Source organism: Scleropages formosus, chromosome 10, assembly GCF_900964775.1.
Source record: "Scleropages formosus chromosome 10, fSclFor1.1, whole genome shotgun sequence".
NCBI classification, from domain to species: Eukaryota; Metazoa; Chordata; class Actinopteri; order Osteoglossiformes; family Osteoglossidae; genus Scleropages; species Scleropages formosus.
The window spans coordinates 20,101,356-20,114,489 of record NC_041815.1 but is presented as its reverse complement, the minus strand read 5'-3'; the positions used below and the strand labels follow the sequence as shown (position 1 = coordinate 20,114,489).

The 13,134-nt window shown below is 41.9% G+C and overlaps 1 protein-coding gene across 1 annotated transcript; it reads right to left on the bottom strand.

Moving 5' to 3' along the window:
• Positions 1–6,246: 6,246 nt before the first annotated feature.
• Positions 6,247–7,822, bottom strand: cbln18 (cerebellin 18). The gene is made up of 4 exons (XM_029255882.1): positions 7,816–7,822; positions 7,495–7,674; positions 7,258–7,389; positions 6,247–6,539 (listed from the first exon to the last, which is right to left on the bottom strand). Exons 1-4 carry the CDS (start codon positions 7,820–7,822, stop codon positions 6,247–6,249), a joined length of 612 nt encoding a protein of 203 aa, XP_029111715.1.
• Between the last annotated feature and the right edge of the window lie 5,312 nt (positions 7,823–13,134).

Below are 13,134 nucleotides of genomic sequence, written 5' to 3'. Positions count from 1 at the left end.
TTCTGAAAGCACAGCCATATTTGAGGCGTTCTCATTTCTGCTGTGCGGCCGAACCGGAAAATGAGCATCCCAAACACTTTCCCTCTTTCCCTTGGTTTTTGTACTTTAATTTAAGGATGCATTTGTTCCAAAATAAAACTAACAATACAGGAGGGTCAAACAGGTATTAGTAATGATGACAATGACATAAATACAGTAACATTTGTAAATATCGTGTTACATAGTGTGTAAAGTGTAAACAGTACATAATGTATAAGATGTATTACATCAGAACAAATCCCCAGTTTTTATACAGTATTCAAAAAGTCATTCACTACTGAGTGTAATACCTTATTATGCTTTTTTAGGCTCCTGGTTAGTCTGTGCCCACCACAAGGCTCCCTACCCAATTCCTTTTGTTTTTGCCGCTTTTTGACATTAAATTCAGTCATATATTTTTCAGTTCTAGTAGTATATGAATGTCATCAGACAAAGAAAGACACCTCTATTGCTTTTATGGAGTTTCCTTGGAGCGGAAGATAATGAAATGTGCAGTCAGAGGTGTGAAAAAGTAATAACAGGTTACACCATGGGGGTACGGTGGTGCAGTGGGTTGGACCTGATCCTGCTTTCCGGTGGGTCTGGGGTTCGAGTCCTGCTTGGGGTGCCTTGCGACGGGCTGGCTTCCCATCCCGGGTGTGTCCCCTCCCTCTCCAGCCTTACGCCCTGTGTTGCCGGGTTAGGCCTCGGCTCCCCGTGACCCCATATGGGACAAGCGGTTCAGACGACATGTATGTGAACACCATATGGTGGACCATCTCAAATATGTTTTACTTTTATTCATTTAGCTGATGCTTTTCTCCAAAGCAGCTTACAATGTTAAACTACTTACAATTATTGATATCGCTGGGTAGCTTTACCGGAGCAATTTAGGGTAAGTACCTTGCTTTAGGGTACTGCTACATTAGGTGATTTTTGAACTGTCAGCCTTGAGATCCAAAAGCAGCAGCTCTAACCGCTCTGCCATCGGCTGCTGCACCTTCGGCTTCTTTGACTACAACTAAATGGTTCCTCTAGCTGTCGATCAGGGACTCACGTCACCAAGGAGAAGTTTTGACTCACTCCTTACTGCAGAACTGCTTGAACTCAGCAGTATTTCCTGGTTTTTTCAGCATGAAGAGCCCTTCTCAGGTCTTCCCATAACATCCCAGTAGGACTTTGACTAGGCGGTTCCATAACTTCAACTTAGTTTTTTCTTTATTTGCACGAACACCTGCGATCACTGTCTTACGACATGAGCCAGTTCTGCTTCAGCTTTAACTCATGAACTCCTGGCCTGAAGTTCAAGGGAGGCCAACAATGTTCTGGCTGTTCTGAGGATCTGGGTTTTTGAGCTCATCAATGATCGTCCGCTTTGCTTGTGAAGAGATTTTGGCAGGAAAGCCACTCCTAGGTGGATTTACCACTGTTCCAAACATTCCTCCATCTGATGAGTATGACGTTGACCATGGTTAGAATGAGTGTCATAGTTTTAGATAATGCCTGTGTAACTATAACCTTCAGTTATTTTATAAAAAGTTTTTAAAAAAATTCCCTTTGACCGTAACACCATGTGACGAATCTCTGTTTTACCAACTTGACTTTTGCTGGTAGGAACTTAATTGAAATTATATTGGGCAGAGCTCTCCCAGTGAGTCCTGGCTGTATTCAATGCCCTTCATCTTCTACTGAAACTACACGAAAGGTGAGAAATTCCATGCTGAAAAACTGTTCAGAGAAAATTGGAAATACTTTTTTTCTCACAGCACTGTAGATATTCCACAGTTTTTTTTAGTGGGGCAAATACTGCAAAAAATACTGAAAGTTACACGTAATACATTTTACACTATTAGGTCTTTAAAATCATATTTGCTTAGTTTATAGGGGAAAAATACTCCTTGGGCCTATTCTTATAGTTCTGTTAAGTGTGAAGATATTCCATGTGTCTGTGGATAATAAAAAATGAAAATCCACACAGTATGTGCGGTAAGTGGCTCAAGATTCTTCTTTGTCTATGGTTAGAACACTGACTTGGATGGTCAGGTGGAACTTACATACTTCTGAAAGCTACAGTTTCTTCTAGTTGTAGAGAAACTAAAATATTTCTTTTGTATATCAGTGGTCCAGAACTGAAATGAAGTGGAAGGTCTTTTCTAACAGGAAACACATCAACATACCTCTATTATATTATATAGAATGAATTATCAGTGTGTTTATTTTTGAGAACATGGTATCTTATCATGCTTACAGATGCATCCATGTACAAAATGATCAGTAAGTTGTGCAGTGGTACACATGGTTCATACTGAAGGCTCATTATAAGACAAATATTGCTGTTGTGTTTATGACCCTACACCGTTCCTCCCCCACATTGAGTATTTATAGTGTTGTGCTGTGATTGTCCTGTTTTTCTCCATAGGGGATATGAGCCCTTTACCCCAGTGTTTGGGACACTGATAAGTTTAACCGTTTCAGTCCAGCCGCTCGTCGCCTTTGGATCTTCTCATGAATTCCGGCCTTGATCTGTGTGGAAAGCTTTGTCTCTATGACACTGCCATGAGATTCTGGGTTATTTCCTTAGTTGTTGTATTTTAATAAAAAGTTTAACATGTCGGCACAGTGGTGAAGTGGGTACCACTGGTATCTCACTCCTTCTGGGCTGTGCATTCGGACAAGGGTTTCAATCCAGCCATGCGGGGCTTACATTTTCTTTCTGTTTTTTGCATCGTTTTCATCCAGTTGCTCCTCTTAAAGACTCAAACTGCCTGTATTGTGTGTATGTGCGTGAGACTGAATGAAGGTGGATGTGATGCCCTGCAATGGACTAGTGTCCCATCCAGGGTGTACCCTGCCTTACATCCTATGCTTCTGGCATTGGCTCTGTGATTACCTGCATTAGGGTCACTGATAATAAATAAATGATGATGATCTCTAATAACTTTTTTGTTTTAGTTAAACCTTTTTTTTATTATATTTTATAGGGGGTGCAGTGGCGCAGTGGGTTGGACCACAGTCCTGCTCTCCAGTGGGTCTGGGGTTTGAGTCCCGCTTGGGGTGCCTTGCGATGGACTGGCGTCCCGTCCTGGGTGTGTCCCCTCCCCCTCCGGCCTTATGCCCTGTGTTGCCGGGTAGGCTCCGGTTCCCCGTGACCCCGTATGGGACAAGCGGTTCTGAAAGTGTGTGTGTGTGTGTGTTATATTTTATATACACACGCACATTTTCTGAACCGCTTGTTCCATACGGGGTCACGGGGAACCGGAGCCTACCCGGCAACTCAGGGCATAGGGCCGGAGGGGGAGGGGACACACCCAGGACAGGACGCCAGTCTGCCGCAAGGCACCCCAAGCAGGATTCAAACCCCAGACCCACCGGAGAGCAGGACCCGGTCCAACCCACTGCACCATCGCGCCCCCCATATTTTATATATTGTTGGCTTATATAAAATACTACTTCTACATATTTAAGCAACAGTTTTGTGCTGTTTTCCTTTTCAGTGACGACAAAATCATTTTGTAGTTTTCAGAATGTATTTTATTTTGTTCTGAATTGTTGAGCTTTTTTGTTTATTTTGTCTTCCCAGTACTTTGCTGTTACTTTGTATACCACAGTTTTGGGTTTGGCCATTTTTAAAAATGCCCACTTTTTTCTTACATTGATGCCAGTCATTTCTCTCATGTTTTTTGACTTATTGTGTTCTTTTACGGCTGCTTCGGATATTTCATTCATGCGTTTGACTTCCAGCTTAGCCTTATGTACAAAACCTTACAAGACTGTTTTTTAATAGTGTTTTTCACCAGTCTGTGTACGTTCCAGCTTTTACTGTGAAATGTATTTGGCCAGAATTTCCTCTTGTCTTTCGCCTCATTCTTTTAGGATTATTTCACTCTCCGTCTGTATCCTCTTTCCTGGCTTTGTTTCCCTTTCCTGCTACCATAATTAAAAGTTAGGCTCCCACCCCCTGTTCAGGACACCCCCAGAATCTCACACCTTCCCAATTAAGGAAGCTCAGACATCCTATGGCAGCTCCCACCCTTTTCCAGGCACACTAGTGATGTCACCATTTGACCTCTGCGGCATTCCAGTGACGGCGGAGTGATGGTATGTTGTGTCACATTCTGACATCTAGGTAAAGTCCGGCTTTGTGCTCACGTCTCGGGTTCAAGCTCCCAAACATTTGCCGTGCGCTGCACTTGTCCAGAGGTCAGCGGATGGTCCCACTCTCCCAACTCACCCTGGCGCATCACCTTTTTCACAATCCGGTCACCTCCCGGCCTCTCGCTGTTTACACGGGCACAGAGCACAGTGCCGACTGACTAAAGATCACTGAAACCTTTGTTTCTCCATGATCTGTTTTTTCTTGGGCAAGATGAAGCGCACAGAGTCGCCAGCCTCCCCTGCTGGACATAGTGAATATCTACATGTTGGCTGAGCACTGTCCAGTCATGGGTGAGAGCGGAGTCCTGGCCAAGCGATTATGCCAAAAACCGTGCCGGAAAAGCAAGGATGATGTTTTCTCACTTTTATCAGTCTTGGTGTTTCTCATATCTTCTTGTCCTTCCTGGCCTTTTCAAAAGGCGAAGGTGGTCAGATACACAACTTTAACTTTAGCCAAAGCAGCTCAGAGGAGGAGGAGGGAACCTTCGGGTTACAATCAGGAATGAGAGGAATGCTTGTGTTTATTCCTCTTTCCCTCTCCAAACACAGACTGCAAAATAGTGACCCTCCCCCACCAGCCCCCTCCACCCCAGGCTTCATCAAGTGTGTTTGCATGTCACTGTTTACGTAGACTGCACTCGTCATAATCTTACAACCAGGCTTTTTGGTGAGATGATTCCTTGAGAAGGGCCACCGGACAGAGGATCGCTTGGGTCATTTAGCTTCATGGGCCACCAGCGATATGTCAGTTACGTTAGTTAATGCGAGTGCTTTGTGCTGTTGCGGGTCATACATAGAGCACAGCGTTTTTTGGGCACGATCGCAAGGAGCACAACAGAAGAAGATGCAGACAGACCAGGAGCGGTATCACAGGCTTACACATGCTGATAGAGCTCGAGGCCAGAAGTTGGGTATAATAAATACTGCAGGCAATGGAGTCTTCATGGTTACATCACAGATGCACTGGCAACATCGAGTATCTGTGCATCTTAATTTGTTTCTTATTCCTGCATTAAACATGGAAGGTTCTGCTCCTCCTCTTTCAACACAAAGAATATATACACACAGGTTACATATATACAGAGGTTACTGCAGACAATGTCAACTGTGTGTTTATTGATTTCTACTTATCCACTGGAGTCAGACAATTCACATTCCTTGCAGTGTCCCACAGGGGATTGAAACCTAAAACCATCGGCTCTTTTTCTAATGCTTGGAACACATTGCAACTTTTTGTAATCAGTAGTTGGAAACAGATTTTTGTATCGATGTAAAAAACAGATCACATCCAAAATGTCTTATTTTCATGTCATTAAAGTAACTGTTTTCATGTTACGAAGTAAACAAGCAGACATTTTCTGTTTGCATATAATGTTCTTTCAAAAAACCTGTGAGCATTTTCTCTTTACCAGAATAAGAATACTCATTTACTGAAATGGTGAAATCGGCACGAGGCATGGAGAAATTTTGCTTTGTATTTCCTCCAAGCTTCTTATTTAATTTAGCCACATTAATAAAAGAATCTTTAAAATTAATCAAATTAAAAATGTTGCATGAGAGCTGCTGTTGGTTCTGAGGGCAGATCGCTACTTCCATATACTGTACACAAAGCATAGAAGGTAATTGTTTTTATTATGAATGTGGACCTTATTATTGTAGTGTTTTCATCAAGCGAGTATCCTGGTGTCATCGTGGGCTCCCGGTGTTTCAGGGAGACATGTCATTGCTATATGAATCGTATAACTCCAGGGCACTTCACCTGGGTCACCTAATATCTATGAAAATCCATCGTCTGAATATTTTCAATAAACCTTTGCGTCAGTAATTCTGCATTTATTTCTGTGTTCTAGAGAGTGTAGGTGTGTTTCTCTTTGTATCTGTTTTGTATGTGATTTTAGGAGTTTATTGTGCAATTCTCAGTGTCTGTGTTGGTTTCTATGCCCCAAAATGCATTTTCTTGCTCCTTGGTGTCTGTGATGGTTTTACTGTTTTGAAGTGTCGGTGTACTGTGTCGAGGACCAGCCCAGGGACATGCCCTCGGAGTCTTGGTGTTTATAGTCTTCCATATAATCCTCAGTTTGGGTAGAGCAGGAACCCAGAGAAGACATTGTATTTCAAATCACCGCAGAGGTACCTCCCAGCTACGAGCTCTATGTAGACCTGGTCGCCGCGCTCCAGAGGCAGCAATAACTCCTGGGTGGAAGAGTCCTCCGAGTCCTCCCGGTTGTCCTCCCACACCCCCACAACTGGCTCTCCATTCTTCATGAGCTGTAGCTGGACGTATTGCCGCATGCCAGGTGCGATCAAGTTGGAGTAGGTGGTGAAGGTGAAGGAGTAGATGCCGTCAAAACGGGCCGTGAAGATACCTGGACACAAGCAGAGAAATAACTGAAAAGGGACTGAAAACAATTCAACAATTTCAATATATGAGATATACTCAAAATGGGCGAAGTGACCAGCTCTGAGGGATCACCTTCAAAAATCAGGTGTGTCCTTTCTATAGAGAAGAGTGCTGTTTGGTATGAATGTGTTTCCTTATATGTGACTGCCAGTTTTTGATGAGCACAATGCAGTGGCTATCCATGTGCCCTGTCTTCCCCAGTCACCAGATCTGAACCCAATAAAGCATTTATGGAATATTCCAGAATCACAAGTAGGAATGCATTTTGCTCCACAGTGAGCAAGTTAATAGAGAAGTTCTGCATCCCTCATGTAGAATTCCAGACACCAGAAGACAATGCCAGGGCACATACAGCCTCTACAGGCCATAAGTAGTAGAGAAACATATTACGTAAAACCTGTGTTGTACTGTTTGCATTTATTGTGAACCAAGAGAAAGAAAAATGTCAAGCATTGACCAGATACTGCATTTTTATTCATGTTATAATAAGAAAAATCCATGTATTTACACGTAAATGGAAATTAGTATGGCCTTATTATTTCCCTTTTTAAAAACTACATCATGCTATGCTATAAGGATGACTTCTGGAATTCTGCTGGAGAGGACATGGTCTGCTGGTTGGATTGGATGCTGGACAAAATTCCAGTGTGTCTGTGCTGGTTTGGCTACCGTCGCTGTCGTACCTAGAGCAGGGTTATAAGCTCTGCCGTCGTTCAGGGTAACATTGTTGTAAGGGACGGGCACGTTGCGGGTGAAGGGGCCAAAGCAGCGGTAGCTCGGCTGTCCAATTGATGCCTTGAAGGCGTAATGTTCTCCTGGGGGAGCAACAACCAACAAAGAAGACAGAGGATGGTGGCCTTCAGCCTTCAGGCTTTAGCATTTCTGCTGAAATCCTACGCATCAGCCCTACCTCCACATACCTGTGAGTGAGACAATGTCTTCTTGCAGCTGACTGAGGGAGTCGGAGATGTAATCCAGGCTGTGGAAGGTATCCACTGACAGCCGACCCAACTTGTTGTACACACAACAGCAGCTCCTCTGATGCTTGAAGACACAGTCACAGTCCCAGGCGTCACAGGGAAGCGTAGTGGGCAAACTCACTGATGGACATTGACACAGTGGTCACACATTATTCAGTAATATTTACATCCTAAAGCAAAATGCATTTTTGCTGCGGCATTTTTGCTAATGGAGTCCTCATCACGAAACTCAAGAGAGACAAAATAAGAGAATGCTCTTACAAAGCATTGTATTGGGCGAAACATGTAGTTAAACATAATTTTACATAATTTACAGAACCTCTGCATACATCTTGGGTTCTTGAGTTCCTTTCTCAATATCTGAGATTTTACATTCTGCCAGAAGTGACGTGAATGACAAGTACAGTGAGAAACAGAAAAGATGGGTGTGGTACCACGTAACACACAAATACCGAGTAAGAAGACTGGAGATACGGCCAGAGTTTAATTTTAAATGTGTGCAGAGCTAAAAATAACATTCACACTATTGATGCATGGGTCTAAGTTTGAAGGACAAAGACAGAAAAATGTTTGGATATAGTGTTAGCTGACAAACAGGCACTGAAGAGACACTGCAGCTCATGTATTACCTGGACTGCTAATGGTCAAAGCTTTGACTTCAATGCAAAGAAATAGCGCCCCCAAGAGACAAAAAGCAGCAGTTGATGCAGTCGTCTTCATCATTCCGTCCCAGGACAGTGATGCGGTGACTCGTATGCTGCAGATATGTGGAGCAGTCTGGGGGCCAGAGAGCAGCTCAACAGTAATCCTCAGAGCAATTCCTAGTTTATACCTGATATTTTCATTCACAGCATTCACATAATTACTGTTCTTTTCATATTCGTTTGGGCAGCACAGTGGCACTGCAAGTAGTGCTACTGTCATACAGCACCTGGGTGGTGCGAAAGGACATCGGTTTGATCCCCGCTCAGTCTGTGTTGAGTTTGCATGTTCTCCCCATGTCTATGTGGGTTTCCTCTGGGTGCTCTGGTTTCCTCCTACAGTCCAAAGCTATACTGTTCGGGTTCCCCCATAGTGTGTGAATGACACAGAGAGAGTGTTCCACTGATGTATGGATGAGTGACCCAGTGTAAGTAGTGTATCTAGTAGTCTAAGTCACCACGGTGAATAAGGTATGTGGGCTGGTAACACTACACAGAGTTCGTTGGAAGTTGCTTTGAAGAAAAGCATCTGCTAAATGAATAAACATAAATATTATCCCGATTCTCAACAGAATGAGTATTTATTGAGCTGACACCTGTGTCCAAGGTTCCTTATAGTAATAGGTTTGTGCAAAGCAGAAATGTTTACACAGTCACAAGGTAGCACTCAGACTGTGTTAATTTCTATGTTTGTCAGCCACTTGTCCCATGCAGGGTTACAGTGCTCTGGAGCCTATATTTGAAACACAGGATACTAGGCAAGGTATGCACTTTGGATGGGGTACTACTCCATATCAGGGCACACGCACCGTCACACACTAAGATTAAGCTACGGTCATGAATTTACCTGAAACAGGTATCTTTGGACTATAGGAGGAAACCAGAGCACCTGGAGTAAACATGCCTAAACATGAGGACAACATGCAAACTCAAGACTGAAACAAGCCCAAATCCACTTCCGGAAACACAGCCCATCACCCAGTAATGGTAATCCTGGGTGAGACACCGTGTTGTAACTAAAAACCTTGGACTGGACTAGACAAAATCAATGAAATAAAATAAAAATGTAAACAAATGAGCTGTTTCTAGAAATAGAAAAGTAAACATATGTACATGCAGAAATTAATTGTTGCAGAAATAGCAAGGTGATTCATTTTTATAGTTTAGACAAGGTAACATGTAAAAGTTTAATATATTGATGTTTAATATTTATATTATTCACCTGCAAGTGTTATGTTGGGAAATCAAGAAAATATGAGTGAAAATAGAATCTGAGAAATACATAACTCTAGGTTAATTTGTACTTTAGTTTTCAAGTACAGCAAATGAAACCTTGTATGACGGATTCAATTGAAATTATTTCCGGAATCAAATGAAGGTCCCGCAAAATCATTAATAAAACTGCTAATAATAAGAATAATAACACAGAAATTTAAGTATCACTGGACTGATGGTGACAGCGTACAATAAGGATACTATCGTTTAATTTTCTGCAGAACTTATATCTGTGTGGAGCTGAACATTAACTGGTATTGCTGTGTGGGGATAAAGAACAAGATAAAGTTAACTAGGCTGTTTTGCCTCTCAAGGGAGAACTTCCCTTATTTATGTTCTGTATTCTTTAATTCCTTGCTGAAGGGGACTTCAAAAGCACCTCTGAAACTTAAACTTATACAGTACCTTCAATAATGTGCCTGTTTGGTGCTACTATAATCTCTACCTTCGTCACATGAATCTGTTATATTCATGAGATCTGTCTTGATTTCATGTCACTTCTACAGATATTCTACTTTAGAAAATAGTGCACTGCATAGATAAGTGTAATGTATCGCATCTTTATGTACTTCATACATTAAAGTAAGGAACAGCATCAGAATACCATGCCTAGGTTGACTCTTTACGTTTTGTGACGCTTTCCTCTTGTTCTCATAATGCAGAATAACATCTATGTACCTTTTCCTGAAAAAAATGTCCATTCAATCTGTACTATACATCATCAGTTATGACAGTTTTCATTATGTACTGCAATTATTAATTTAGATTTTTTCACTTTTTTCCCAACAACCGATCAATAACTCAATAATTTAGATCAACAACTTTAATGTTCAGTTTATTACTTTAAAACAATGTTATTCAGAATGTGTCAATATTTAATGACATATAATGTCCTTCTTTTCATTTAATGTTTTACCGCCATTGCACTTCTTTTTTGTCGATTTCATTGTGCAACAGTAAACACATTTTTGTGATACCCGCATCATTAGGTTAAGTGTGATATACCACTGTTTGTGGTGCAGAAAAACCATGTTTTGCCTTGTTAATAACTATATACAATGTATTGTGTGACCATAATTGGTACAGTAAACTGGAGGACATGTGAAGTAACTCGTTTTCTACTTTGCTATGGCATTATTAAATCAGTGACAAAAATGCACTTTCACTCATGTTACCATTTTTTGCAGCCAGCTAATATAAGATTTATGTAAATATTTCAGCAATATTTATTAGTATTTCCCAGTATTTCCACAGAACTATTGTGTCATTTATGTCACCTTACACATACATGGTTCCGCTTTTCAGAACTGCTATTAAAAGGCACAAAGTTCTGTGTGTGTCTGGATCTCTGGGTACTCACTGTGTCAGAAGCGGAAGCCCAACCGGTCTGGCTCTATTCACTTTTATGGTGACACTAGTGGCTCTCTGTGAGCACTGTATGCAAGACCCTAGGTTTAATTCCCACCCCATTGAGTTTTATGGCTGGGTAGAGGTGGATTTTTCAGTTCCAAAAAAAGTCCCACCCCTTGTCCCAAATCAGCAGGTGGGAATGGGTGCATGTGCTACAGAGCTACAAATCTTCCATATCCCACATCTTAGAAATCAGATCCAAACTCAATGCCTTTGTATTTCCACTTGTTGTGTATAATGGATGTTCTGTTTCTGAAGGGCTTTTTGTTTAACGTCAAAGTGCTTTTAATATTCCACAGGTGTCATATTCTCCATCCCTACTTGTCGGTTGTTGTGTTACAGCCCATCTCAGTGAACCTGAGGTTAGGCTGGGAAATTACAAGCTTTTATGCCACTCAGTGGACTTGTGTTTTACTTTAAACATTCTGTTATGTGATACCACTGTGTCAATAGGAGGCCTACTTTAAAAGACTGTATCCAGCACGACCTCCGCGCTACATTCTTCCACCCTTGGAGAAATATGAGTCTTTGCTTCGATGCTAGATTTCGGAAGATGGATTTGAACCGCATGCGATTTCACGATAAAAAGCGGAAGAAGCGTAACAATGGACTAGCTATGATTTGATTACTTTGAGTGCACTTGCATTGAGACACGTTTCCTTGTCTCATGAGTACCTCTAAGGCAGTGCTCTCATGCGACACAATGTGTTTTGGAAATTGAAGGAGTGCCCCAGCAATTTAATGAGGCTTTCAGATAAAGACATCTGTCTCACCCGTTGTCTCTTCTTTCTCATGTGTCTATTACCTCAAAAATAACTGTGAAAATCAGCCCTTTACCATCCTAAAACAACACGAGGCAACAACACTTTAACGTCAGATTTATTGGCACTCAAGCAATTTTAACCGTAACTGGAAAAGTACTCTTCATCTTCAATAGTTTAACAGAGCAATTTAAAACAGATTAATGGATAAAAACCTTTCAAAGCTCAGCATTTTTGAGTAGAAAAAAGGTTTGGGGAAAAGTATTGGCACCCAAGAATCAGTAGTTAGTTGTGTAGCCTTTAGATATTATAACTGCTTCTAAACACTTCTTACAACTATCAGTTTGCGTTTTCCTTCATTCCTGTGTGATTTGAAATTATGGTCTGGATCATTATTCTGCTGGTGGACCCAGCACCTTTGACTGAGACCCAGTTTCGAAGCACTGGGTTGGACATTGCACTCCATGCCTTGATAACCTCCTGTTTTCATGATTCCATGCATATGTTTATGGCCCCCAGTACCAGAGGCAGCAAAGTAATCCCACAGCTTTGTGGAGCCTCCGCTATGTTTGTTCCACTATGCTGCCCTTTTGCAGGGAAAAACTAGGTAACTGCCTACACGAATGAGAGTTATCTTGTTATAGTGCACATAGGAGCAGCTGGTAGCACAGTGTTGAGACATGCTGCCTGTGAACTGAAAGGCTGCAGGTTTAAATCCCACCCTAAGCAGTGCACTTGCTCTTAACAGTTGCTCTAGTAAAAGGAAACAAAAATTACTCAGCTCTGTAAATGGGTGAACAAGTGTAGGTAGCTCAGCATTGTAAGTCATGGTAGCAAGAAGTGTCAGTTAAATGAAGAAGTCTACAAATAAGTGACTGTGTTGTGAGAGAACTTTATATGGCTGTTATTAGATCAGGAGAGAAATTGGTCCAGAAGCAATGGGTGTGAATGTGGGAGGAATTTGGGTGTTCTGAAAAAGAGAGGAATCTCATTCTACCACCTCCACAAGCAAAACCTGGTAACCTTCCAATTTTGGACCTCTCATGAGTGGGACCATACAATGGCCACAGGTGGAGGAGTACACCACTCTTGCCGTGGTGTAGGATCCATGACATTCTTGATCAGCTGGAGAGGCTTGACAGCAGAAGCTAGAAAGTAGATACAAGGGCATTGCAGCGGTCCTGGTGAGATATCACCATAGCCTGGACCAAGAGCTGTATTGAGTGTGGTGTGCAGTATGGGCATTGGAGGAAGAAAAGTTATCTACAAGACTAGATGATGGCTTCAATATACTTAGAGAAGGAGAGGTGTATGCTTCAGCAAAGGCTTTATTCAAGGGTGAGCGTCAGAGCAATTCTGAAACCACACACCACATTGTGTCTTTATATCACGATTAAATAGCCCATTCCAGCATAAGCACACATGTCCCAAAT